The sequence below is a fragment of the Myotis brandtii genome, unplaced genomic scaffold (genome assembly GCF_000412655.1).
Source record: "Myotis brandtii unplaced genomic scaffold, ASM41265v1 scaffold165, whole genome shotgun sequence".
Taxonomy (NCBI): Eukaryota; Metazoa; Chordata; class Mammalia; order Chiroptera; family Vespertilionidae; genus Myotis; species Myotis brandtii.
Genome location: NW_005356042.1, coordinates 13311337 through 13338551, shown reverse-complemented (window position 1 = coordinate 13338551; position 27215 = coordinate 13311337). Strand labels below are relative to the sequence as shown.

At 41.4% G+C, this 27215-nt stretch overlaps 1 protein-coding gene across 1 annotated transcript in view; it reads left to right on the top strand.

Annotated features, from left to right (window-relative positions):
* Positions 1–27215, top strand: part of VAT1L (vesicle amine transport 1-like) — a 148187-nt gene that overhangs the window by 19711 nt on the left and 101261 nt on the right. The window contains exons 2-3 of the mRNA XM_005862600.2: positions 4989–5118; positions 9442–9657. Coding sequence (XP_005862662.1) covers positions 4989–5118; positions 9442–9657 — 346 coding nt within the window. The remainder of the gene's footprint in view (positions 1–4988; positions 5119–9441; positions 9658–27215) is intronic.

The window sequence follows — 27215 nt, the reverse complement described above, 5'->3', positions numbered from 1 at the left end:
GAGAGATTAAAATAGTTCATACCTTAGGCCTCACATGTAGCATCACCATCATGGGGGATGATGACTCTAGTAGACTCTAGCAGATGGACTCCACCAGAACACTAGCACACTCCAGTAGAACACAACATGAAGACAGCTAAGCAACCCTGAGACTTTACAGTGTTAACATTCATCGTAATAGATAACAGAAAACATGGAGGCCAAGGCCAGCTTGCCTTACTTTAGCTTCTAGATAGATATAAGTATCCCAAGTTAGTGTCTTTTATGATGACCACCAAGCATCTCTCCCTCTCTATCTAAACTTTAATTTTGATATTTTAAGCAGACCCCACGGGATAAAGGACCATCAAGTAACCAGAGTGTGGGAGCTGGGAGGGCTTCAGAGACTCATCCCAGACCCCACAGCCCACTCATGGCAGCCCAGAAACTAGCACCCAGGAATCCTACTTCTGTTTCCTTTCACCATTTCCTCTTAGTCTTCTTGTCTCTGAATCTTGAAAGTATTGATTTCAGTAACATTTCCTTTACTTGTTTGAGATGTCATGGTGTCATGGAATATACAATGAGCAAAGAATTTGAAGACCTTAATTCAAGCCTCAGTTCTGCCAGTTACGAATTGAGTTATCTTTGACAAGTCAGTTTTCTTATCAGAGTCACAATGTTCACATCTATTTAATGGGAATAATTATAGTTGCACTTCTTATATTTCTAGGATTGTTACAAGGTTTAATGAGATGTGTGTGAGAGCACACAGTAATCTGCATTATGCTATGCAAATGTAAGTGCTATTATTTAATCCCAAATTTCCATATATCTTCTATCATATCCCTCAACCTGTAATTTGCGTTTTTCAGGGTCCCTATCTCAATCCTCTGCCTCCATTCTTTCAGGAGACTATGACTCAGTAATAATCCTTTAAGCCTAGCCTTTGACTAGGCTTTAGTCATGGGAGGAAAAAAAATAAAAGTTTTAGTTAGTAAAATTATACCAGTGTTTGAGAGAAATAGGATTACCTAGCAGAAAATTATGTCAAGCACTTTCCAGAACTACTTTTTTCTTTTTTGCAATGATCTTAAACGTTTAAGAGCCATATAAAAATCAGCTAAGTGTAACATCTTAATATCACCCTCTATGTGGGTCTGAGTCATCAGGTACAGTCATTTGCCAACCCCAAAAAATTCCAGGTGAAAATCAGATTACCTTAGAGAATACTGGAAACCATAATTATAAACATGTATAGCTTGATCTGCCCCTGTTTGTTTTTTTTGGTGGAGTGGAAAAGAAAAGTTTTAGATGGACCCAAGTTTAGGTACATGGCTTCTCAATTTACTGTCTGTGTGGCCTTGGGCAAATGACTTATTATCTCTAAACAATGATACTTTTTTTTTCTGAAAACACAATGAGGTCATTGGGTAAGATTTAGGGTTATTGATTGTGGTATTTGCGTTAATGTATATCTTTTGGTTTTATGAGACAGAGACCACACACATAGCCAAAACTAAGAGGTTCTATTATAAAGACGTGTGCAGTAACTACAACAAAACTCTTGGAAATCAGAGAGCAGGAGGCACGCCCGGGATGGGCCTCACAATGTGTAGAGATTGGTTCCTCCCATTCTTGGTCACAACCGTGAAAACTATAAAGCCTGACCCTGGTGAAGGCTTTTGGGTTGACTCTACTGCTCTTCAAGTTTTTTCTTTTCTTTAATGCTTCCACCTACTGGGTTTTCACTTAGCTTCCCAAAGCACAAGTCAACTAGGTCTCTCAAGCTCAATTCTATCTTTCGACATGCTTTCTGATAACAAGTTGTTCACTTGCTGCCTGTTTCCCAATTCATAGTTTTTGAGCGAACATCCAGTTCCTTTATTTCATGCTAAGGAATGGTTTCGGCTTAGATTATGAATGGCCACCCCTCCAACATTGGGTCCACCACTGGTGTAATCATCTGTCAAAGAGATAAGCTACAAACACGGCGCCTTGGGCGTGCTTCTTCAGCAAGGATGGTGGGTAAAGTTTCCACAAAGAAGTCGATGTTATGTGTAATGGCTCAGATTCTAGAATTTGCTTGAATTCTAATCCTGACTTTGACAGTTTCTGAAGATGTGACCTTAAACAAGTTACTTAAGCTTGCTGAGTCTCAGGTCCCTCATCTGAAAAACGGGTATGATAGTTCATACCTCATAGGAGTGTGGTTGAGTTATAAATAACAAAAGTAAAGCACTTAGCACAGTCCCTGCCACAAATCAAACCCTCACTAACTGCTCACTATATCCATATCAGGAGGTGGTGTGGGCGGGCACCATGAGAAGGTAGGCCTACAGAAAGGTACTCCGTCAACAATTGTTCACCTCTCCTTTGTGCTGAGATAAACAACACTGACTCCTTCCCTGTCCCCCAGGATATAACTGCTTCAATTTTTTTTCCTGAAGATGGGTGGCATTCTCCATGACCCTGATGGGATCACTGCATACCCCAGTGAGCAAATGGGATGATACAGGATTTCACAGTCAATTTTAGTCCTTCTCACTGGAATTGGGTAGCTGGCTCTCAGTTCACCATCACCGTGCCCATTTCATTCTGGGTGGAGATTGAAGGCAGCCCTATTGAACAGGGTAATGAGTGTGCATGATGATGCCTTCACCTGGGGGCTGGCATGTTTACCAAACTGTCAAGTAACTTCTTCTGGCATTTCTCCATCAGGGTCTGGGGAAATCATATATTTTCACACAAAGGAAAAACACAGTGTGCTGAGATGGAGTGTTTGATTTGGGACATAGAAATTCCTTTTAAGTGATGTTTATTTGGTGGTGTCGGGAAATGGGCTATTTCACAGAAATGAAGCTTATAGACAGGTGAAGGTTTCCCATTTCAGTTCTGAAACTATTTTTAACCCTTGTTTAATGGAGTCTTACTAAATTGTATTACATACTTCTGTCTTCTTAAAAGAGGTTGCAAATTTCAAGGCTAGTGTTTATTGAGTACTTACTATGTATGTGGCACCACATTTACATGATTAACTTTCATTAATTTTCCCATAACCCTGTGAGATAGGTATTACCATAACCTCCATTTTACAGAAGAGGACATTGAGGCTTAGAGAGGTTAACTAACTTACCCAAGGTTATACAGATAGAAGGTGATGGAGTTGGGATTTGTGCCCAGGACTCCCCAAGCCCTTTAGAAACTGGCCATGTTATTGGAGAACACTTTGGTTACTAAATGATCCTAATGGCTATTAACCTCCAAAGTTTGACCTTTGGGAATCCACACACACATTTCAGAAATATGTCCATTTCTCTGAGCATCCCTTGGCCACTTTTCAAAAGTAGTATGCAAACTGGCAGCACAGACTTTTGAATATTCAGGAATATTCCTTCATTGAGCAGATGTTCCTTGAGTACCCACTATGTTACTGTGCCAGGCATCCTGGAGGCAAAGGAATAGGAGGCACACAGCTGGTTTCAAGGAGGGCACACACTAGAGGCACTCCAGTGGGACAACATGGGAAACTTGCCTGCTTTGTGAGCAGGAAACCCTTGAGAAGATGGTGATTTTTGAACGTACCTGTCAAGGCAATTGTCCTCCTCATTAATACCCGCTCTCTATGGATCAAACTGATGAGTTAAGACCAGGTGGAATTAGATGCTTCCTTGGCTCTAAAGAGGCCAAGAAAGAAATAGGTACGCTGTGTTTAAGAGCTAGTTCAAGTTATCTTGCTTGGAAAAGAAGCTGTGGTCAGATGTTAATGGGCGTTGGGCCAGACCAAGGAGTTTGGTTTCTATAACCCGACTCTTTCTTAGATGGTGGTTTATAAAACCAGGAAGTCTATTAGAACCACATCTGGCGGAAAAAATACATGTTTAGCGGGATGTGTTTTCTCATTTAGTTAGTAAGTGGGTGTTAAATGCAACTCCCAATTGTAGCTCTTAAAAATATATACAGTTTAGACCTAGCTGGTTTGTTCAGTGGATAGAGCCTCGGCCTGCGGACTGAAGAGTCCCGGGTTCAATTCCGGTCAAGGGTACATGCCTGGGTTGTGGGCTCAGTCCCCAGTAGGGGGCATGCAGGAGGCAGCTGATCAATGATTCTCTCTCATCATTGATGTTTCTATCTCTCTCTCCCTCTCTCTTCCTCTCTGAAATCAATAAAATTACATTAAAAATGTATATATATAGTTTAGAGCATCATTACAATCAAGTATACGGTTTTCCAAGGTGATGACTTTGACATACTTTAACGATAATGTTCTTATCTTAAAAGTAATATGTTGATAGAAAATATGGAATAACTTCTCTCATCCAGAGATATCTAAAGATTTTGAAACCAGCCCTCCATTATTCCTACATCCCATGGTCCATCCCTGTGATCTCTCTTCTTCGAGTCACCCTCCTTCATCTGGACATAATGTCGTCTCTTGATGACTCATATTCACCATTATGGGTGCTGTTTATGGCACCTCGCTGATGTAAGTTCGTGTGATAGTTGAAGTGTGTGGTTCTTTTGAGACCTTTTAAATTAGGTCTTTTTTCTCCTAGTTTGGCTAATGGCCATTATGTCTGGCTGCTTTCCATGTGTCTTCCTATAACTTCTTCCTAGTGTATTTTCTACCCATGATTAAGTGTTAGAATGGCTAATGACCTGGCTAGTCAATATGTATTTCTAAAGTAAGAGTAAGCTGGCTCTGAGAGAGGGTAAAGGGACTTTCTTTTGAATTAGCGTGTAAATTCTGCAACGGCTATTTTAACTGCCAGGAAAGCATTACTTGTCTATAGAGATAATTGAGTTTTGCTTTATTGGCGACATTGAGCTAAGTGATGTTACTATTGGGCACTCTTGTCCAGAAGGGAAAAAAAAGGAGAAAGAAAGGAGAGAGGAATAGGGGGAAGGAGTAAGGGATGGGTAGGGAAGGGAAAAGAAGAAAAGCCATGCCAGTGCTTGCTTTGGGATCTCATTTTAAATTTCTCTCTTTTCACATTTGCTGATTACAGTGGTTTAAACTTCATTGACTTGATGGTGCGACAAGGGAATATTGACAACCCTCCCAAGACTCCTCTGGTGCCAGGTTTTGAGTGTTCGGGGATTGTGGAAGCTCTGGGGGACAGCGTGAAAGGATACGAGGTAACATTCTGACTTTTGACTGAAAGAGTAATATTAATCTGGAATCCACTGAGATAATGAAAGATTATGCAAAAATGCTTGACATAATCAATCATGTGCACTGTTATTTATGACTTATTGGTTGGTTTTATTAACAATGTTTATAAATGATAGAACTTTCCAAAGGTCTCATGTACCATCTTGGTGCTCCTGGCAACAGTCTGGTGACCAGAGAAAATCTTGTCATTCCCTCTATTCATACTATACAGTTATTAAATAAGAGTATTTGGCCTTGGTTTAACTATACCCCCCTCCTCCCACCCATGGATCACACTTTCCCATCACTTGTGGCTCAAAAATCAATTATAAAACACAAAAGTTGGGGAGAAATAGCCTCTATGTTTTTATGTTTTGATTCCGTTAACTATCTACTTAACTGATACATTTAAGTGATCATTTATAATCATTATTTCAGACAGTGGGGATATGGCATTTTGGGGTGAAATTTTTAAAAAATTTATTTTTATTGATTTCAGAGAGGAAGGGAGAAGGAGAGAGAGGGAGAAACATCAATGATGAGAATCAACGATCGGCTGCCTCCTGCACACCCTACACTGGAGATCGAGCCCATGACCTCCTGGTTCATAGGTTGACACTCAACCACTGAACCACGCTGGCTGGGTTTGGGGTGAAATTTTAAAGCCACAGGGTAGCAGTACCTGACAGTGAGATGGAGTTGGCCATGGGTTGATTGATTGGGAGTAGAGCTGTGGATAATGAGGGTTATTAAATCATTCTGACTACTTCCATACATGTTCAAAATTTTCCATAATAAAAAATTTAAACAGTGAAAAGATATAGGACTCTTTCTCCCATTATAATGCAAATAAACTAGAATCTGGTCTATAAAATCTGAAAACTGTGGGCAAATCAATCACACAAAATTGCAGTAGTTTGGAGTCAGAAAAACCAATGGAAATTAGGTACAAGAGCTCTCTCTTATAACTAAGTGCTTCCCCAGAGAGACATGAATGCAGCTAGCATCTGAGAATCCACTATAACCAGAAACACGAGCAAGTTATCTCTTTTCAGCCTCACCACAGCCCTGCGAAGTAAAGATTGTTACTGTCTCCTTAGAGATGAGGTTCAGCAGGGAGAGACATGAATGCAGCTAGCATCTGAGAATCCACTAAACCAGAAACACGAGCAAGTTATCTTTTTTCAGCCTCACCACAGCCCTGTGAAGTAAAGATTGTTACTATCTCCTTAGAGATGAGGTTCAGCAGAGTTTATTAATTTTCTGTGGAGTCCAAAAGGTGGCACATAGTAGTAGAACCTGGATTCGGGTCACCAGAACCTTTTCACTCCCCCATGATCTTTGCCCGTGCTCACAACCTGCAAATGCTGCAATACTAAGTGCAGGAAGATACATCCTATAAAATGCAATGCCAAAATGCCCTTGGAGTTGACTTGGATCAGTCTCAGTGCATCTGAGCCTCAGTATACTCTGAAAGTATCAATATGCTCCAAGTTCATTATGATAAATGTCTAGAAATATCTTCTCACCCTCGTTCTTTTTGTCCATGGTTTTCAGATAATATAGCAGGAAAGTGTTGAGCAAGAAGTATGTGTGCTTTTTTTTTCTTGTATATGACTTTACATTTTCTGTTCCCAGATAAGCAATATAACAGAGGCAGCAGCATCTCTCCCCGAAATTGCTGCATATAAGAAATATTATCTGCTCCTCACTCCTCCATAGGGTCCCAAAGGAAAAGATCATACTACTAACTCTATCAGTTCTGAGCACTGGATAAATAACCCATTATTTTAGAAGATAACAACAGATAGGGATGTTGTTGACTTTGGTGCAGAGGGAGGACTTACTCTGCTTGATTATATATATTTTCCCTTCAATATATGACCTTTCTTCCGCTAGTTAGCTCTGGTGTGCATATTGTCCAACCTACCCTTCACCCCCACTTCCCTCCAGTAACTTTCAGCGACACAAATAAAAGACACCACCTACAGGTTTCCAGTCAGGGGATAATTTGGGAGAAAGCCAATACTAAAATTCCTTCTATAATTTTGATTTAAGATTTTCAATCACATTAGAGATGAATTCCATGCAGCAGCACACTAATAGCTCTCCTGGTTGATCGATTGCAACAGAGGCTTGAAAAGTTGTTGCCAGAGGCACAGCAGTAAAGGAATAATTCGGTCTCCATCACCCAGGACTATTTTTTCTTAACAGAATCCAATAATGAAATGAATTGGATTTTTTTTTAAGTTGCCTACCTCTGGACTCTGGGACTGGGGCTGGTCTGATGGCTTAGCCACTTTTGCCATTTGATAATGAAATGGAAAAGAGGGAGGCAGTCGGCCCTGCTCTGGTGGCTGTGACCCTCACTGTCAAGGTGGTTGAAATACTCTTCATTCCACTCCATGTTGACTGGAGGCCATTAGCCACTCTGAGGTACTGAGTCTGTATCTTTGAGTTTTCATGAATCTGTGCAGAAGAGGAAGCCAGTGTTAGACCACAGTGATCCTCTGGCCCAAGTCGTTGCATTTAAGGTGATATTCCCAACATTCGTCATTTGGTCTTCCACATTCTCAGGGATTAAGACACTCATTGCCAGTGGGACAGCCGCTCCTTTCCATCAGCTTCATAATTAGACAGCTACTCCTTCTCCTTCCGTTTCATAAAGTTTACTGGGTCTATATTTAGCTTTTGATCATTAAACAGTGAATTCCATGAGATAAAGAGCCATCTGTTCTTTGTAAGTCAACACTGATTGCTCTTTCCTCATTTTACATGTATACTGCCTAGTGCATTGCATGCATTTTATGTTACTTAATCTTCATAAGAACCCTTTCTAATATTAAACCCATTTGAGAGCTGAGGAAACTGAGATTTAAAGAGTTAAACTAACATTCCCAGACTTGTAGGATCAACTGTTGGACACCCTTATATAACTTTATGTCTTCTTTGTAGCCCTTATCTCAGGTGTAATGAATTATTTTATCTGCAGTCAGCCTTCCTAGATTCAAATCCTGGTCCAGATGCTCTCTAGTTACATGACCTTGGGCATATATTTTAATCTGTCTTTGCATCAATTTAAATGTCTAAAATCTACAATCATTAATCTGTAATATGGGATTCTTATAGACCCCATCTCATAGGAGCCTTTTGCAGTTTGTTGAGTAGGGATAGAAGAGAAATGCTGAGCTACAAAGAAATTAAAACAGCAGTAGAATCCATTATAAATATATATACAACAACACACATATAGGAAAGCCATTAATTTATTGAGAATTTATTAGGACCACAGCAACTTGAGTATTGCATTTGAAAGTCATAGTACAAGCCACTAACATAAATAGCAGAATGGCTCGATTTAGCTAGCACTTTGCAGCTCCTACAAGCTATTAGTATTGGTTCACTTATTTGTTTTTTGCTTTAGTAATGATAAGGTCTGAAAAAAATTTAGCATACCTTCATAACCGCTTTAACGGGATGATTGCTCTTTTTCTTTTTTTTTTTTTGCATGGTGTTTGGCTATTCATAACCGCTTTAACGGGATGATTGCTCTTTTTCTTTCTTTTTTTTTTGCATGGTGTTTGGCTATGCAGCAAACTACTGTTAAATAAAACACAGTACTCAGTCATGCCTTTATAGAGGTTTTGTACAGATTATATGAGTTAAAACATGCGATGTTTTTAGGACAACGCCTGCCATATAATATATGTCCAATAAATGGTAGTTGTTCTCACACCCGATAGCATATTCCTGTTTGCCTCTGAGCCTGGTTGCTCTTGTTAAGTCTCCTCCACTTAATTCACATGGCTCTACTGATGCACCGCATTCCCGTGCACAGCGATCGGTAACCCATTGCTAACCTTTGATGCAAAGGCCAGAATGTACTAGTCTGTCAGAGCATCCATGTGGGTTGGCAGAGAACAAACAAGAGTCGATTTTACTCCTAGCCTTGGCCCATTAACCTTTCTTGTGGCTCAGTTTGTCTCAGCTCCAAAGCAGAGAGGTTAGAGGAGAGGTTGAGTTAGTAACATGACCTGACACTAACATTCCATGGTGTGCGATGTGCTCCACACTGTATATTTATGCTTGAGAAGAGGGGTAAAGAACCTGGTCTCCATGGTCCCTGGGGAATGTTTTATAGATGGGCTTCAAAGCATCCAAAAATGCCTTGAAATTGGGAGGCAGGTGATGGTGTGCTGTTTTTTTCTGGGAAGGAATCTATAATTTTCATCATATTATTGAGTGTTTGAGAAACACCTCAAAAAGGTTAAGAAACCTCCACTAACCCTGTGCTTCCCTATGCCCAGATCGGGGACCGTGTCATGGCATTTGTCAATTACAACGCCTGGGCAGAGGTGGTCTGCACGCCCGTGGAGTTTGTCTACAAGATCCCCGACGACATGAGCTTCTCTGAGGCTGCTGCTTTCCCCATGAACTTCGTCACAGCCTACATGATGCTGTTTGAAGTCGCCAACCTCCGAGAAGGGATGTCTGTGCTCGTGCACTCGGCTGGTGGCGGCGTGGTAAGTTGGCTGCTTGTGATGCCTCTTCATCAAGGCCATGCTGGTGAAAGTGGAGTGACACCCAAGTGACAGTGAGATTCCTATGTGAGCTATTTCCAGGAGTAGGGATGACCTCTGGTGAAGCTCACATGGATGGAAGAGATCGCATAGATGATTGATTGTGTTGTGGACAGGGTGAGCCTCAGAGATGGTTTCTCTGGAGTTTGGGAAGGTACCCAAGATGGCATGTTAGGACTCAGTGGGTCTCAGAGATGGTTTCTGTAAGCAGCACTCTCAGTCTTGGTATGATGATGAGCTGTTTCTGTCAATCATTGTGAGATGCCTCACGGTCCTGTACTACTATTATTTGAAATGCCAAAATGGTGGATGACGTATTCTTTCAATACATTGCCATGAATTCAGGATTGTTCCCATATTAATGACATCCTTATTCATTTGTGTTCTGATGTATTTTCTTGAGTGGGAGAGAGGGAGACTGAGATAGTACTAGCACAATGGGAATCTCACATAAACCTACTAGTAAGTACACCCATGAGAGTAGTTGCACATGCGAATGTCATCTGTCAGGCATGTCTTTGACAAGGGGGAAAATAATTGCTGTTCTGGAGTTCAGGGATGACAGAAATTTCTTTCATGGCTTGGATGTGTCTCAGTGACAGCCACTCAGTACATACTGCACGCCTGCCACATGATAAGCCCTATGTTCCCTTCATGGTTTACTGTGGTTGGAGTAGAACTCCAGTCTTTCTGAGAGTGAGAGGTATTACTCATTAATTCAACAAGTATTTGTTGGATACATACTATGTTCTGGACTCTATGGGTGAGAGATTAATAAGAGAAGGTCCTGATATACTATCTAGTAGGATTTGAGAGGTTCTCTGTTGGAGATTCTGTAGTTTGATGAACTCAGAGATGTGAACTCTTATGCTTGGGTCTAACTTGGAGATATTTTCACTGGAGGTCATGCTAACATTGATTTTTTAAAATATTGAGTTTCTACCATTACCAAAACCCTACAATGTATAAAGCATTTTTCCTTTCTGAGAAGATAAGTTCACATACAAAAAACAGGAAGGCAAAGAGATGACACTTGAGGAATGCCTTAAGAGGAATATCTTCAATCACTTTAGCAAATTTGCTAATGGCTTTTGACCATGAATAAAGATATAATAAAAGCTAAACATCCCTTATAAAAGAAATAGATTTCAGTGCCAGCCAGTGTGCAAACAGCAAGCAAGCCATTTAGAATCCTGGCATTTATGATCTCAGTGTGCTCAGCATACAAAGCGCTGGCGACTGTTTTTATATTATCAACATAAGCACCAGTCTTTGCGATGATGCTAAACCCAGTTCTCCTGAGAGTCAGTTTCTAAACATTAGCACTGATGATGTTTCCTTTTGTGTTTTTATATTTTTCATTTAAATGTCCACATTCCTGGAACAAAGAGGCATGTGTCAGGAGCATGTGTCTCACAAAAGAGAAAAAAATCCTGCAAATAAAAGGTTTTTACTATGCCATATTCTGGGCTTTACAGACATTACAATATAATAAGAACTAAAATGTGAAACAGATGAAGCAACTGGGGAAAAGGACAATAAGGGTAGGAAAATAAGTTGTCACACATAATGCGGGCTATGATACAAAGAGGCATGTGTCAGGAGCATGTGTCTCACAAAAGAGAAAAAAATCCTGCAAATAAAAGGTTTTTACTATGCCATATTCTGGGCTTTACAGACATTACAATATAATAAGAACTAAAATGTGAAACAGATGAAGCAACTGGGGAAAAGGACAATAAGGGTAGGAAAATAAGTTGTCACACATAATGTGGGCTATGATGTCCTAAAGCTTTGCTGAAGATGGACAGTAGTCTTGGTACTTAGCTTCCTAATACTGTGTGCAAATAGGGAAAAATGACCAGCGATGTGAATACATAGTATGTATTCAATAGTGTCCACTTGGTGGAAATAAACCAGTTATTACAGAGAATTATAACTAGTACCGGGTTTTGATAACTGGGGAATAATTCTCGGTGGTTTTTCATAAGAAATGTATGCAGAAATGTGATGAACATCCTCAACAAACTGTTACAGTAAATTCTATTATTTCCTTGATTCTTTTTTTTAAGGTGTATCTCTAGTATAGTCCAACAGCATCAAAGTAAAGCAAAATATAGTGAAAGAAAGCAAATATCCTGGGGCCAAAAGGAAGTAGTCTGTCTTGATCTTAGGTCAGTTTAAAGGTGTGGTTGGACTGCCCATCTCAGGTGAGTGGGTCTCCTTGAATAGTGTTTCTTCCTCCGCAAGATTTGATGGGTGATGTGAATCACTGAGTTCAAGGTTACCATTAAAGGAACGACTTCTGGCCAAGTGCACATTTATATATATGAACACTCAACCAAGCGGTGGTGGAGTTGACCCTGTCTTACAAAATCTAAGGAAGCCTAAGGAGAACCAAGACCTTTCCACTGCGCAACTGGTGGGAAAACCAGTGAGTCACCCTCAGGTAGAAATAGATTCCTTCCAACCAGTCACTGCTCTTGTGGTGGAGGATGCTCCCTGGGAGCACTTTTAAAAATATATATATTTTTTATTGATTTCAGAGAGGAAGGGAGAGGGAGAGAGATAGAAACATCAATGATGAGAATCATTGATCAGCTGCCTCTTGCACACCGCCCCCTAAGTATCAAGTCCACAACCCAGGCATGTGCCCTCACTGGGAATCCAACCATAACCTCCTGGTTCATAGGTCAATGCTCAACCACTGAGCCACACCAGCTGGGCCCTGGGAGCACTTTTAATGTATTATCTGTGTTACCCTGGAGGGGAATGGAGATGCTTCCCATCGCTGTTGGACCAATCTGATAAGTGCAGCCACTGGCTGCATGGTTACTGTGACAGGCAGGATAATACCCCTCATTCCCCTCATAGACATCCATGTCTAATCCCTGGCACCTGTGAACATGATACCTTACACGCCAAAAGGAATTTTGCAGATGTGATTAAGGTAAGGACCTTGAGAAGGAGAGATTATCCTGGATTATCCAGATGAGCCCAATGTAAGCACAAGGATCCTTAAAGATGGGAGAGGGAGGCAGGAGGGTCAGAAAGAGGTTTAAAGATGCTACACTGCTAGCTTTGACGATGGAGAAAACACCATGAGCCAAGGGATGTGGGCAGCCTTCAGACACTGGAAGAGACAAGGAAATGGATTCTCCCTCTGGTGCTTTCAGAAGGAACACAGCCCTGCTAACACCTTATTTTAGCCTAGTGAGGCCCATTTTGGACTTCTGGTCTCCGGAACTGTACTATAATGAATCTGTGTGTGTGGAGGGGCGGTGAGGGGATGGTTTGAGCCACTCAAATTGTGGTAATTTATTATAATAGCAATAGGAAATTAATGCAGATATTTCTCTGGGCTGCCTTCCATTTCACTGTGGAGAGCCCACAGAGGCCTGAACAAAAGCAAGTAGCAGAACTAGGATTCATACCCTAATCTGGCTGATTCCCAAGACTAATTCTCTTTCCATTTTATAACCTAAGATGGTGGGAGAACCCAAGTCATTCATTCATGCATTTAACAAATATGTGTTCAACTTCTACCCAGTGCTAACTATAGATTTAATTTAATTTAATTTTATACTGTGGATGAGGATTTTCATTTTTTTTCTTAATTGAACTTGTAGGGGTTACATTGGTTAATAAAATTAAATAGGTTTCAAGTGTACAGTTCTATAATACATCCTCTGTATATTGTATTGTGTGTTCACCACCCAAAGTCTAATCTTTCGTTACCGTTTGTCTCCTGTTTACCCTCTTCTACCTGTCCCCAACCCCCTTTCCCTCTGGTAATTATCCTACTGTTATCTGTATCTATGAGTTGTTGTTTTTTGCTTAATCCCTTTATCTATTTTACCCAGCCCCCAGCTGTCAGTCTGTTCTCTGTATCTATGTTTGCTAGTTTATTTTATAAGTGAAATCATATGGTATTTGTCTTTCTCTGACTGGCTTATTTCACTTAGCATAATATCCCCTAGGTCCATCCATGCTGTCCTGAAGGTAAGATTTCCTTCTTTTTTACAGCTGCATAGTACTGCATTGTGTAAATGTACCACAGCTCTTTTATCTACTCACTAGAGGCCTGCGGGGGATTGGGCGAAACCTGCAGTCTGACATCCCCCAAGGGGTCCCAGAGTGCGAGAAGGCACTCTGCAAAGTTGCTGTGCTCGGCAGCTCCTGCATTGAGCGTCTGCTCCCTGGTGGTCAGTGCGCATCATAGCTACTGGCCGGTGGGCTGGTCACTTAGGTTTTTATATATATAGATGTACTGACGGGTACTTGGGCTGCTTCCAAATCTTGGCTATTATAAATAGGGCTGCAATGAACATAGGGGTGCATATATTCTTTCAAATCAGTGTTTTGGGTTTCTTTGGATATATTTCCAGAAGTGGAATTGCAGGATCATAAAGCAGTTCCATTTTTTATTTTTTGAGGAAGCTCCATACTGCTTTCCACAGTAGCTGCACCAATCTTCATTCCCACCAACAGGGCAGGAGGGTTCCCTTTCTCCACCTCCTCACCAACACTTGTTGTTTGTTGATTTATTGATGGTAGCCATTCTGACAGGTGTGAGGTGATACCTCATTGTGGTTTTAATTTGCATTTCTCTGATGATTAGTGAGGTTGAGCATCTCTTTATATGTCTATTGATCATCTGCATGTCCTCTTTGGAGAAGTGTCTATTCAGGTCCTTTGCCCATTTTTAAATTTGATTGGTGTCTGTTTGTTTGTTTGGTGTTGAGTTGAGTTCTTTATAAGTTTTGGATATTAACCTTTTATCAAATGTATCATTGGCAAATATGTTCTCCCGTTCAGTGAACTGTCTTTTCATTTTGTCGATAGTTTCCTTTGTGGTGCAAAAACTTTTTTAGTTTGATGTAGTCCCATTTGTTGATTTTTTTTCCTTTTATTTCCTTTGCCCGGGGAGATATATCAGAAAAAAATAAAAACTTTTTAGTTTGATGTAGTCCCATTTGTTGATTTTTTTCCTTTTATTTCCTTTGCCCAGGGAGATATATCAGAAAATTTTTTTTTTTGCTACAAGAAATGTCTGAGTAACTAGAGACATTTCAAAGAGCCAAAATATTGGCCTGGGCACATGTTTTCTAACTTGATGTTGAAGAGGTGACAAGAAGATTAAACCTAATTAGAATAAAGTTTCCTAAATTGACTTAATAGTATGTGTGCAGTTCTAATGTCACCAAGATTTCTGTCTGATTTTTATCAAAGTCTGGGATGGAGAATTTGCAAACAGAACATGACAAATGCCAGCCTTAAGTTATAATTTTGAAGGAAACTTTAATATAGTATAGGAATATAATTTCATCCAGAGCATGTTATTTTCTCAAGGAAATTGCCCAAGTGTCTACACATCTTTGAAGACACTGTTTTCCTCTGACGATAGCACAACCAGACAGTCTGAGAGGGTAATGCTTCTATTCAAATGGTTGAAAGGGTTTATAATCTCTTAAAGGAAAAGTAACAAAATAAGCAACCAAGTGGGGCTCATGTTAAGAATTTCAAGATGAGGGTTTTGTTGCCAATTCCATTTCACAAGCTACTATGACTTTGAGCATCTTGATTGGTGATGTACTCCATTTTTGGAGAGTAACATTACTGTTACTAAGTGGTTATTTGCACCTATGTGTGACATAGGTGCTTTCCAGTTTTTAGAGTTCTTTTACCTTTTCCTCATCTCATCTGATCAGAGAAAGCACTAGCCTGATCTGGGCCACAGATCTTAGAAAGGAAAGCAGAACTTAATTTTCAGACAGAGTTAAGTAGCTACTGCTCAATTATTAAATTCTATTCATTATGGATGGGGCATCACCCAGTGTCATTCAAATCACTTCAAAGGAGCAACCATAGAAGGAGGAGCGGAATCTACAGAGTGGGCACCATGAGGCTTCCCGACCTCATCTATGGGCCTGCGAACAGATGGCCCTCCCTGAATGACTGATTAACCATATATTGTCTTAACATTAAACTGGGAGAGCCTGGGTGAGTAGGAATACTCAGTGCGTTGAATTGGGACATATTGGCTAGTCATTCAATTTCAGCAGAAAGACATGACCATCAGCAAAATCACTACAGGAGAATATTCTGTTGAGTCAAAACCATCCTTGATCATGAAAGGCACCAAGCTATCCAGCTACCCAAGCTAGCAACCCAAGAATTGTAGTTAGCTCTTCTCCAACATGTTACAAGTTTCCAAACCCTATGAATCATTTCTTTATTCTTTCACTCATCCAACATATATGTAGTGAGGGTCTACTCCATTCAGGGCATTGAATTATACACTGGGTATTCAAGAGAATATGACTGATTTTCTTCTATTGAGAAGCTTGATCAATCAAAGGTGGGCATATAAATCAAATGACCATGTGAATAACTGCAAGTGCTATAAAGGGAGATACAAGCTGATATGAGTGCTTATAAAGGAACCTGAACTGGGATAGAGGTGGGGAATGAAATCAGGGAAGGCTTCCCTAAGGAGGTGGCATTTGTACATCAATCTGAGGCTTATAAGCAGGTAAACTGGACAAGAGTGAAGGTGGGGAGTGGGCGTTCATAAGAATTGGAGATGGGGGCCAGGCAGGCTTTCATGTAACTAATTCCAGATAATAGGATATTTCTTATATCTTCCTACCTCTCCCTGTGCCATCAACCATTGTTTTACTTTTGGCCCCAGTATCTCTCATCCAGATTACTGCTGCATACATTTAACTGGCCTCCTGCCTGCAATTTCCTGTCTAAATCAGCCCTTTATTCACAGCCAAAGTTGTTTTCCCAACACACCAATCTGCTCTGGTCACTCCCTGCTTATAATCAACAGAGACCCCCACTGTTGTCAAGATAAAGTTCTCCTTGCTTCTTGGTACAAATGGCCCTCATCATCTGGTGTCTCTCTCTCTCTCTCTCTCTCTCTCTCTCTCTCTCTCTCTCTCTCTCTCTCCTTCCATGGGAGGGGGGTGGCTGAGATGGCTACCCACCAACCTCTGTGCTCTCCTGTAGATAGAATTGCTGCTGGTAAGTGGCTGCCCAGCCAGGGATTGCATTTTTAAGTCCCCTTCCCCACCCTTGCCCCTCCATCTAGCTGGGACTATGCATCTGTGCTTGTGCCAAGGGGGTGAGGGCAGGGCCATGTGATATGTATCACTTCCAGACCTGTCCCTTCTTATGAGAGCCTCTGTGTTCTCTCTCTTCTGTTTCCTGGCAGATGTTGAAGATGGCAGAGCCTGCACCCTCCCAGGAACCTCAATAACTACACTTCCATCCCTTGTCCTGTCCCTGCCCCACTGCCATTTAGACTTTATGTGAGAAAGCAGAGGAAAGAAACTCCTATTATTTAAACTACTGACATTCCACAGGTTACTTGTTATAGCAGCTAGCATTCCCCTTACTCCACACACAGGGCATATGGCTTTTCCACCTCTCCAGGCCGCACCTTCCTTCACCCTCTGCTCCCCTAAGGGTAATGGTGGAGTCAAGGGCCCTGAAGTCAGATAGTCTGTGTCCAAAGCACACCTCCCTCAGCAAGCTACTCAACTTCTCAGTTTCTTCATTCATATAATGGGAAGAATAACAATACATTTATTCCTCAGAGGGTTTCTATGCATGTTCAATGAGCTTATGCTCAGGAAGCACTTAACATAGGACCAGGCATAAAGTAACTGTTAGCTGTTACCATTATGTTATTAATTATTGATTTATTCATCTTATTCTCTTCCCCGACCTGTAAGTCCCTCCATCAGAGCAACTGGTCATGTTCATTTTGTGCCTGCTTCCTGGCACATAATAAATGCAACAAACATTTGTGAATCAACAAGCTGTTGCAAGCCATTTTTCTATGCTCTAGAAAAGTTATCCGCGGAGCTAATGAGAGTCTTGTTATTGCATTAATCCCAGAAGAAAAACATTCCTAGTGGTCTTGCAAGTTTCCATTTATTAAGCAGTGTTTGGTGCCCTTGCTCATGCCATCCCACATTCTGAATATTCTTCCCAGATTTTTTTACCGTATCTGATTGCATTATTAGTTGAATGAGGTCCCCACTTCATGGCCCCTGTGGCTGCCCCAGTCAGCATCCCCTCCATCATCCCATGTCCAGCTATGCTCAGTCTGTATCCTTCAGCACCCCAACTAGCAGTTGCACAAACGAGGTCTCAGAGCAGAAAGGAAACAAAGATGGACACCAGCTTGTGTCAAACATAGTTCATGGCAGTGAAGAGATCAGATGATGAGCTCTAGAGTGAGGCTCCGTGGGTTTAATCCCACCTCCACCCTAAGATTCATTTCCTCATCTGTAAAGTGGGATGGTATTAGTGCCAGCCTTCGACGGTACTTATGAACTTGGAGCATGCTTAGCATATGATAAACACCCAGTGAAATTTAGCTATTATAATTTTCCAGGTTAATGAAGAGGTCAGTGTTGTTTTTAAGGCTGCAGTGTTAATGAATAGGGGGTTCATATTTGAACCCAAATATCTAGTGCCAGGAAGTCCTGATCCAGTGTCCTTAGCACTAAACCACAGCAGTGGCCTCAGAAACATCTGCACTGCTGTCATTTCTTTCACTTGTCCCACCCTTTGCCTCTGGATAAGGGGGACTTCACTATAGCAAGACTTCGTGGTCCCAGGGGCCTGCAACAATAGGAAACAGAACCTCTGAAAGTTTAAAGAAAACGAAGTGGCTCTATCTTATCCTTTGTGAATAATCATAGGGATGAGGATTAATTGTACCTCAACATCTACAGGAAGGGCCGTGGTCTGGGGATTCGCTGGAATGGATAAAACTCTCGTTCTCTAACTGGTGACCCCAAGAAACACGTCCTCACCTCCCTAAATGTCGGAGATGCTTCAGAGACAAGTCATAAAGCCAAGGCCCACTTCCCTGCTTCTGGAATCTCTGATACTGGTGACCAGTGGACTTTCACCTGAAATGTGGACTTCTCACAAGTCAGGTGAAGGTGAAGACAAACTATATCTAAAAACACTTCTTCCAAGCTATCTATACCTGCAAGAGCCTCACTTAATTTTTATTCTAAATGCTTTTAACTCCTTTAGAGTCCATCATGACTGGGTCAAAGAAACAATCTTTATCATAAACATTAAAAAGGATAAATTTGGCCTCTGAGACAAGATTCATTGATTCAATATTAGTTGAGTTAATATATCTGTTCACAAGGGGATAAGAGCTCAAATAGATTGAGTCCAGTAATTTCCATATCTGTCTATGAGGTAAATGCTATTGTATCCTCATTTCAATGGCGGAAACTGAGGCACAGAGGGGTTAAGTAACTTGCTCCAGGTCACACAGTGATGAAGAGGAAGAGCTGGTATGTGAACTCTTGGAATACAGAGCCCATGTTTTTAAGTACAGGGCGGTGCTGACAGGTAGGCAATGCTGAAAGAAGTCCGGCTTCTATTTAGACTGAGCTGGAATTGATTTCACTCCAATGGCTTTGTTGGTGGGCTTTCTTCCCCAGTACTGAGGACAACCAGGGGTTTCCCTGGAGCTGAGGAATCCTTGGGAGGAACTTCCATTGATACAGCCAACTTCTTGAAGAGTTGATCAGATTCAGTCCTGGAGCTGCCCTTGATGTTAACTATCCAGCTGAAATTAAGCCCCAGGCTGCCATGTCCATGAAGGCAGGGATGGTGTGATCCCTGAATCCTGAGCACTGAGCCTAGTGCCCAGCACACTGATGTTACTTGAAATACATTTGTAGAGGAAATAAAGGAAGAAAGAGAAAGGAGAAAGAAAGGGGCCAAAAAGGCAGCAGATAAGTTATGGAGACAGCATAGAACTTAAGGGCCTAGATTCTGGAAACCCAAAGTTAGTTTTCATCATGGTTTCCAGGTGAGAGAGTTGGAACAAGTATTTTAATTTCCTTGGGCCTTGTTTTTTCATCTGTAAAATTCAGTATAATATCCAGATCATAGTTTTTATATGAGGATTATGTAATCAGTTTAGCATACTATCTGGCACAAAGTAAACTCGTATGTCAGCTGCTATTATTACTATTGTTATCATCATTATCTGATTAGAAAGTATTATTCAATAGTTCTCTGGCATTTGTAGCCAGAATAAAAAGAGCACCAAATAGGACAAGCAACTGGAAGCTGGTTGTTGAAACTTTGGAGCAAGGGGCAGATAAAGTCAATCTCTGCTCCCTCTGTGCATCTTCCCCGACAGCCAGCTGCTCATTGTTCTCATGTATTAGTGAGAACAAGCTGCTTTCCAAACATCACTTTCTTCAAACACATAAGACAGAATTAGACTTTTAAGGAAAATTTAGCTCCATCGTTTCAGTCTTGGACATGCACCAAGAACTCTAAGCACAAGGACATGCTGAGTTTATATGACCCCGAGGACCCATAACTTCCCCAGCCACACACCCGAAAGGCCACAGTTGCTTTTCAGAATATTATTGCCCTAATTAAGATGAAAAATCAGTTCAGCGGGAGAAGATGAGATGCATAGCAAGAAGCGGCCTAGTCTGTTCTCCCGGGCACCCACTAGGGTATGGTTATGACCCTGGGTATCCTAGCCCCCAGGCTGGCCACTGCTCACTCTGACTGTGTCCATCCTACAGCTTCACCATGAAACACTCAACAGTATCCCTTGTGATATTGTCAGTCTACCTCTTAGATCAAGCATGTCAAACTCAAAGGCTAACACGGGCCAAATAAACAAGGTTTAAGTTTATGTGGGCTGCAAAAAAACAAAAGCTTCAATTTTCATAGAAACGTAGGTTTATTTCAATAGAGACATGCTGAATACAAAGGGCTGAAATAAGTGAGTAATCCTTGACATAATAGAACATTTTAATAAAAATTAATATTTTTTTCTTTAACATTAACTTACCAGACACTGAATAACTGCACAAATTAATAAGCGTCACACAAATAAACCCATTTTTCTTGTTCTCCAAAAGCAAAATATTTCCTGTTGCGCACACCAAACAAGTCAGTCCAAGACTAATGATGTGGCAATCGGCTGCTAAAATATTCACTGCTAGTATTAGTGGAGAGAAATGGTGCGCCTGCACATAAGGCACATAAGGGAAATGAATGCAACACAGTTATAGTAATTAGTCATTAGCAAACATTGTAGTGCATTATTAATAATTATGTATAACAGGATATTGTAAAAATTAAGTTACGAAATTTTTATTAAAACATTGCTTACATGCCATTTTATTGGCTGGGCCGCAAAAATATTTGTTGTGGGCTGCATGCTACCCAGGGCCTGTGAGTTTGACATGCTTGTCCTAGATGAAAACTTCCTTATCTATTACTTTCTCACTAGCACACCCCACCCCCATAACCCTTTGCACCACTGTGATCTCTTGTTTAGATTTTTAGAGAGTCAGAGAAACAGTTAACAACAGTTGTTAAGCATTCAGTCTTTGGAGGAGATTTCCTGGATTTGAATCCTGATTTCTATGACATTACTTAGTTGTGCTTTAATTTCCTCATGTTTAATATAGTTATTATACTTAGTTCAGTGGTTCTCAACCTTCTGGCCCTTTAAATACAGTTCCTCATGTTGTGACCCAACCATAAAATTATTTTCGTTGCTACTTCATGACTGTCATGTTGCTACTGTTATGAATCGTCATGTAAATATCTGATATGCAGGATGGTCTTAGGCGACCCCTGTGAAAGGGTCGTTCAACCTCCAAAGGAGTCGAGACCCACAGGTTGAGAACCGCTGACTTAGTTCATAGTACTGGGAGTCTGGAATGAATCAATATGTGTAAAACATTTAAACAAGGCTTGAACATAATAAGTACTCAATAAATGCTGTCTAATATAATTGTAGTGGGTGCTGCGATGTGCCATCCGGAACACCCTTCAGGACTCAGGCACTCATTTCCCCTAGCTGCCAGTACAGTTAGCTACTGATGACTCACCACTGTATTCCTCTCCACGGGAAGAGAGCTGCCTCACTCAAGGGGCAGCCGCATCTAATCATTGCTGGATGGAGGACTGCAAAAGCCCAGTTCCCTTCCTCAATGGAGACAACTTTGGAGCTCTTTGTGGAACTGGCTAAAGCATCTCTTGCAACCATCACAGCTCAGTGTCTCTCTCCGTCCAATCTCCCTTCCCTCACTCCTTTGCAGATGCTATTCCCGAGAGTACTCCCCGGTGCAATCTCCATTCAGAGTCCTTTTCCAGGGGTCCTGGCCTACAACAATTACTGTGATGGCCATGTTGATTATCCAGAATCATATCTATAGTCCAAGCAAGGCTGCTTGCCTACCTGGTCCATGGGTTGAATTCCCCAAAGATGGCCCTCATTTAGACCTTGCTCCTCAGCCTTATGCTCACTTAGTTCAGAAAGTTTATCTTCTTTCTGAGAATTCTCCTTGCTATCTGCTGAGTGACCAGAAGAGGCTAATAAATGCCAACGGGTTGAATAAGTGGGTCGACAAAGGAGCTGGAGAATGCTTGTTTCTAGCTAAACCATTTGCGTTTCTCTTAGTATTAATAAACCCAGAATGTGTGCTAGCCAAAACAGCTTCACAACATGGCCCTAGGTGTTAGCCCCCTATGGTGGGATTTGATGGAGTAAGAAGCAACGTTATTTTGGGCTCAGCTTAAAGAGGAGAAGCTCAAATAAACAATTAAAGGTGTATTTCTCTTTATTTGGGCCAATTACTTAATCTCTCAGCTCACCAGTTTCCTCATCTTTATAATGAGGATTAAAATGTTAATATGAGTGTTCAGTGAGTTAATTCATATAGAGCAGTGGTTTCCAAAGTGTGGCGCCTGGGCCATCAGCATCACCTAGAACTTGTTAGAAATGCATGTTCTTTGTCCTCATCCTAGACCAGGGGTGGGCAACCCCTGGCACACGTGCCAAACATGGCACACCAGTAACTTTTGCTGGCACGCGAAACCCTCTCTTATAATCTTCCATTTACAGTTTTTTTCTTAATGTCGACTTTTTAAATTTTCAGATAAATTCAGTGTAGATAAATAAATAATTTTACATAACAAGTTATCTTAAAGACTATAGACATGGATTGACGAGAGAGGGGAAGAGCAATTTCTATGCCTCTGCGTTTCATCTACATACGCTTGTGAATCTTTGTTCTCAGTGATGAATTTTGTTAAGTCTCGTAATAGGAGTAGCCTGACGGATGAAAGTAGTAGCTCGTGCATATCTCTGAAGGTCACGAAATATAAACCTGATGTAAAATCTCTGTCATCAGTGATGCAGCAGCAAAAGTCCCACTGATAATATCAAACGGAGTCATAAAGTTTTCTGTCGGACTATCAGTGTACATGTATACATTAAAAAATAAATGTATTTTTCATCATCATATACTGTGTTTTTGTCGCTCGAATGAATTTTATTATTCTTCAAGGTTCTTCACATACGTACACCTTAAGAGATATCAAGTAGGCGTAACATGTTCTCAAAAAATTAGGGTTGGCACACAGAAGAATTTTGAGTCAGAGATTTTGCTGGTTTTGGCACGCACTCACAAAAAGGTTGCCCACCCCTGTCCTAGACCTACTTTGGAATCTGAAATTCTGGGGTGGAGCTAACAATCTGTTTTAACAATCCAACTAGGAGACCCAATGCATGTTCAAGTTTGAGAGCCAAAAATACAGAGATCTTGGAACAGAGCCTGACACTCAGAAGTTTACCAGGAATTAGGTGCCACTGTCATTGTGTGATGGTACTTTGTAATGCACATTAAATGCAGACTTAAGGAATATCTTTGTATCCATTTTCATCTTCTGAATTTGTATATGCTCGTTTATGCTTATTATGGCATAGAAGTTTAGAGTCTTGGAAGTCAGACCAACCTGTATCTGCATTCCAGACTCAACAATTTACTTGATCTTAACCAAGTTGCTTTAAAAAAATTATTTTTCAATTACAGTTCACATTCAATATTATCTTGTATTAGTTTCAGGTGTACAGCATAGTGTTTAGACAGTCATATACTTTACAAAGCGACCTCCTGATCTTTCAAGTTGCTTCGTCTCTCTACATCTTAATTTCCTTGTGTGTAAAATTGGCATAATAGCACCGCCCTCCTATGGTGGTTGTGCAGTTAAAAAGATAATGGAGACGATCCTTAATGCAATGCCAACTCCGACTGAGCATGTAGTAAATGGTGCCTGTATGTCCAAATCATACCCTACCTCAGAGGTAATAGGTAATGGGATAATGATCTTGTACACATGTTAATGTTTGCAAATAAAAGCAGATGTGCAACCCAGGTTAATGTGTGGGGAGGAGTGTGAGCAGGGAAATCTTTGTGAAATGGCACCTGTCTGTGTCACACTGGAATGAATGGTTATTTCAAAATCTCTCAACACCAAACCTGTGGTCTCATCCACTTATGAGCTTTTCTGATGTCCAGCTTCTCTGGCTGCTCCCCTAGCTGGTAAAAAGGCTGACTTTTTGCTGGAGCATGAGTTAGTAGTTAGAAAGTGCCAGTAACACACTTTAGTTAAAATGCCAAGAAAGCCCCTAAGGAGTATTTGGACACTAAGGTTGCTATTTATCCTCCTTGGTTTAATTTTTTATTTTGTGTCCATAAAATCTGTCTGGCATTCATGACCACGTTCTTCAGCCTGGAGCAGGCATTCAGGTTTGTATGCCAGGTTGTTGACTCAGTTGGTAGTAGAGTGCAGTGGTGAGGGCTCTGGATGTGGCAGACGTGGGCTCAAACCCTGACCCTCATTCTCATTTGTAAAATGAGAAAACTAATTTAACATCTATCAAGTAGTCAGCACAGGGTCTGGCACATAGTACCTACTTAGCTATTTTTAATTCTCTTGGAAATGATATTATTAGACTATCCAGCATGGATTTAAGGAGACAAAATTCAGATTATACAAACATGCTTGTTTTTACACTATTTTTTCTCCTGTTCATCTTCAGATTCAATGGGGGTCACAAAAACTCATCACAAACCAGAAGCAAGCTACAGAGATTTAAAAGTTAATCATTAGCCCAGCCAGTTTGGCTCAGTGGTTGAGCATCAACCTATGAACCAGGAGGTCACAGTTCGATTCCCAGTCAGGGCATATGCCCAGGTTGTGGGCTCAGTCCCTGGTGTGGGGAATGTTAGAGGCAGCCAATCAATGATTATCTCTCACCATTGATGTTTCTATTTCTTTCTCCCTCTCTAAAATCAATAAAAAACATTTTAAAAAAAATTTAACCATTAAATCAAAGGCCCTCCTCTACATCCATAAAGTGTTTCTCATGCGTATTGCTAAATGCTCTTATACAACTCTGATGTTGGGCAGGCATGCACACTTGTACTTCCTCCTTGCCAACCCATTGCACCTGGCAAAATGTCAGAGCCGCTGACCCAGCTTGGAGCAGTGGAGGGATGAAGTGCTGCGTCTTGTCCTCTCTCATAGATGTCTAGGCCACACTGAGGCTGAGTCAGGTGTACAGGAGAGGAAAGTCCCATCACACTGCCTGCCGGCCTGTCTCCAGGACTCCCTGCCTTCAAGACCTGGGGCTCCATTGTTTTCACAGGAGAAAGGGAGGCAGAAGGAGTTCCTGGGTGATTGGAACTCCTGGAGGCTGGTTCCTCAGGAGGGCCATTGTCCTGAGCTCAGCATGGGGTTGGGATGTGGTGTCAAAATAAGAGTTTCAACTAAGGCAAGGACAAGCCTGGACCCCAGTTTTTCTGAAAGCCATGGTGGTGCCCAAGACTGTATCCATCAGGGGGAGCTACCAAGGACTTTCAAAACCAGGCTGGTCACTCTTTTCTAAGGGAAAACGTTGAAAACTCTTTCTGGGGCCAAATGAACTGGAGGTCCAGCTGAAATAGAGCCATATATCTGGGTGTCCACTCCGTGCTGACTCTGCGCCAGGCCCCGGCAGACAAGGCTGGAGGAGAGTCCTTGCATCCGGACCCCATGGTCTCTGGAGGAGAGTGTGGAATCTGCTCTAATTGAAACAATAGAATACTCTGGAAAAGAATAATTAATTCTTCATGGGGGAGGGATGATATGTCAGCAGAATTGTTAAAGATAAATAGGAGTTTTCTAAGTTGCCAGTAAAAATGGCACAAAAGCTGGAGGAAAGCATGGAGCTCAGGTGTTAGGTAGGTGGTGACAAGGGACAAAGGCAGGCAGGGATAAACCACCAGAGCCCTGACCCACCTCGAATGTTGGCTTCACAAGACTCTTCCCTCCCTGTCTCCTAGCTCCCAGTTATTACTTTCATTTATAATTCTGGACGGATGTATTGATTGATGGATCAGTGCCAAGATACTATGCAGGAGCAATTTTTAAAAAAATTAAAATCGTCAAATTTCAATTTTCCAAATTCTATACCTAATGTGTATATGTATTTTTTGCTAATTTTTTACAAGCATTCTGTCACTGCCTTGCACTTATTATATTACTTATGCTCACAAGAACCCTATAAGGTATCAAACTATTTTGAGATTTAGGAAATTGAGGTTTGCTGAAGTCAGTTAACCAAGGCCACATGATTGGCAAAGAAGATGGAGGTGGAATTCACACTGGGATGAGTCTTTCTCAAAGCCTGTGTTGTAAACTACTAAGGTAGGTCAGGAAACGAGGAAGAAGACAGCAGGTCCAGGTCTACCCATCTGCTCATTTTTTCTGCCTACTTGCCTATTTTTGGAGCATCAGAATGACCTTGCTACAAGCTGTCTTTCTCCATGGCATATAGGGTCATGCTGGCCTCTGAGGAGCCAGGTGGGCAGTGGGAGGACGGGAGTGAAGCTTGTGGAGCAGGGCAAGGTGGTGGGTATGCACCCAGCTTTGAAGGTGGGCACTTACTCCCCTCTCTCCAGAGCCCCAGCAGAGGGCCAATCCTAGTAGGCTTGTCAGATTCAGCAGGTATGGATTTTATCTGGCAATTCTTACTTCCCAGGGCCCCCCAGAGTTCTTTCACAACAATTTCTAAACCTTCCAGGGCATTAATTACCCTAGTGAGTCTGAAAACCTGGATTTGAGGCGATTAGGAGATGCATCCAGTCAGAAATGCATTAAGGAGGGCAAATATTTTAAGCTTCAAGAAAAGCGACTAAAAGGAGTCCTATTGTCTAGAGCCCATCCCCATGATGGGAATATGGCTGTGTGTTCAATGCCAAGACCTGGACTCCCCTTCCCAGGACTAAGCAGAGGCCAGTCTTACTCCCAGCTGCTCAGGGTTCTTCCCCAGCACACAACTCTGCAGCATGGAGAGGTGCTAGGACCTTGAAGACTGGGGCAGTGAAGAGGGGGACAATGGAGGAGACCAGCCTTCCTCAGCCAGAAAGTCCATGAGGCAAGTGGTCGACTCTATTAGTCACCAGACAGGCCTTTATTGAGCAATTACTATGTGCAGACATCATGCTAGGTGTCTAGAATGCAGTGACAAGTAAGGGAGATAGGCACATAGCCAAGTAAATATCAAGCAAATATATATAATGCACTGTGTATATGTGAATAGTTTATAAATATGAACGTGCATATATTATAAAGAATCAAGG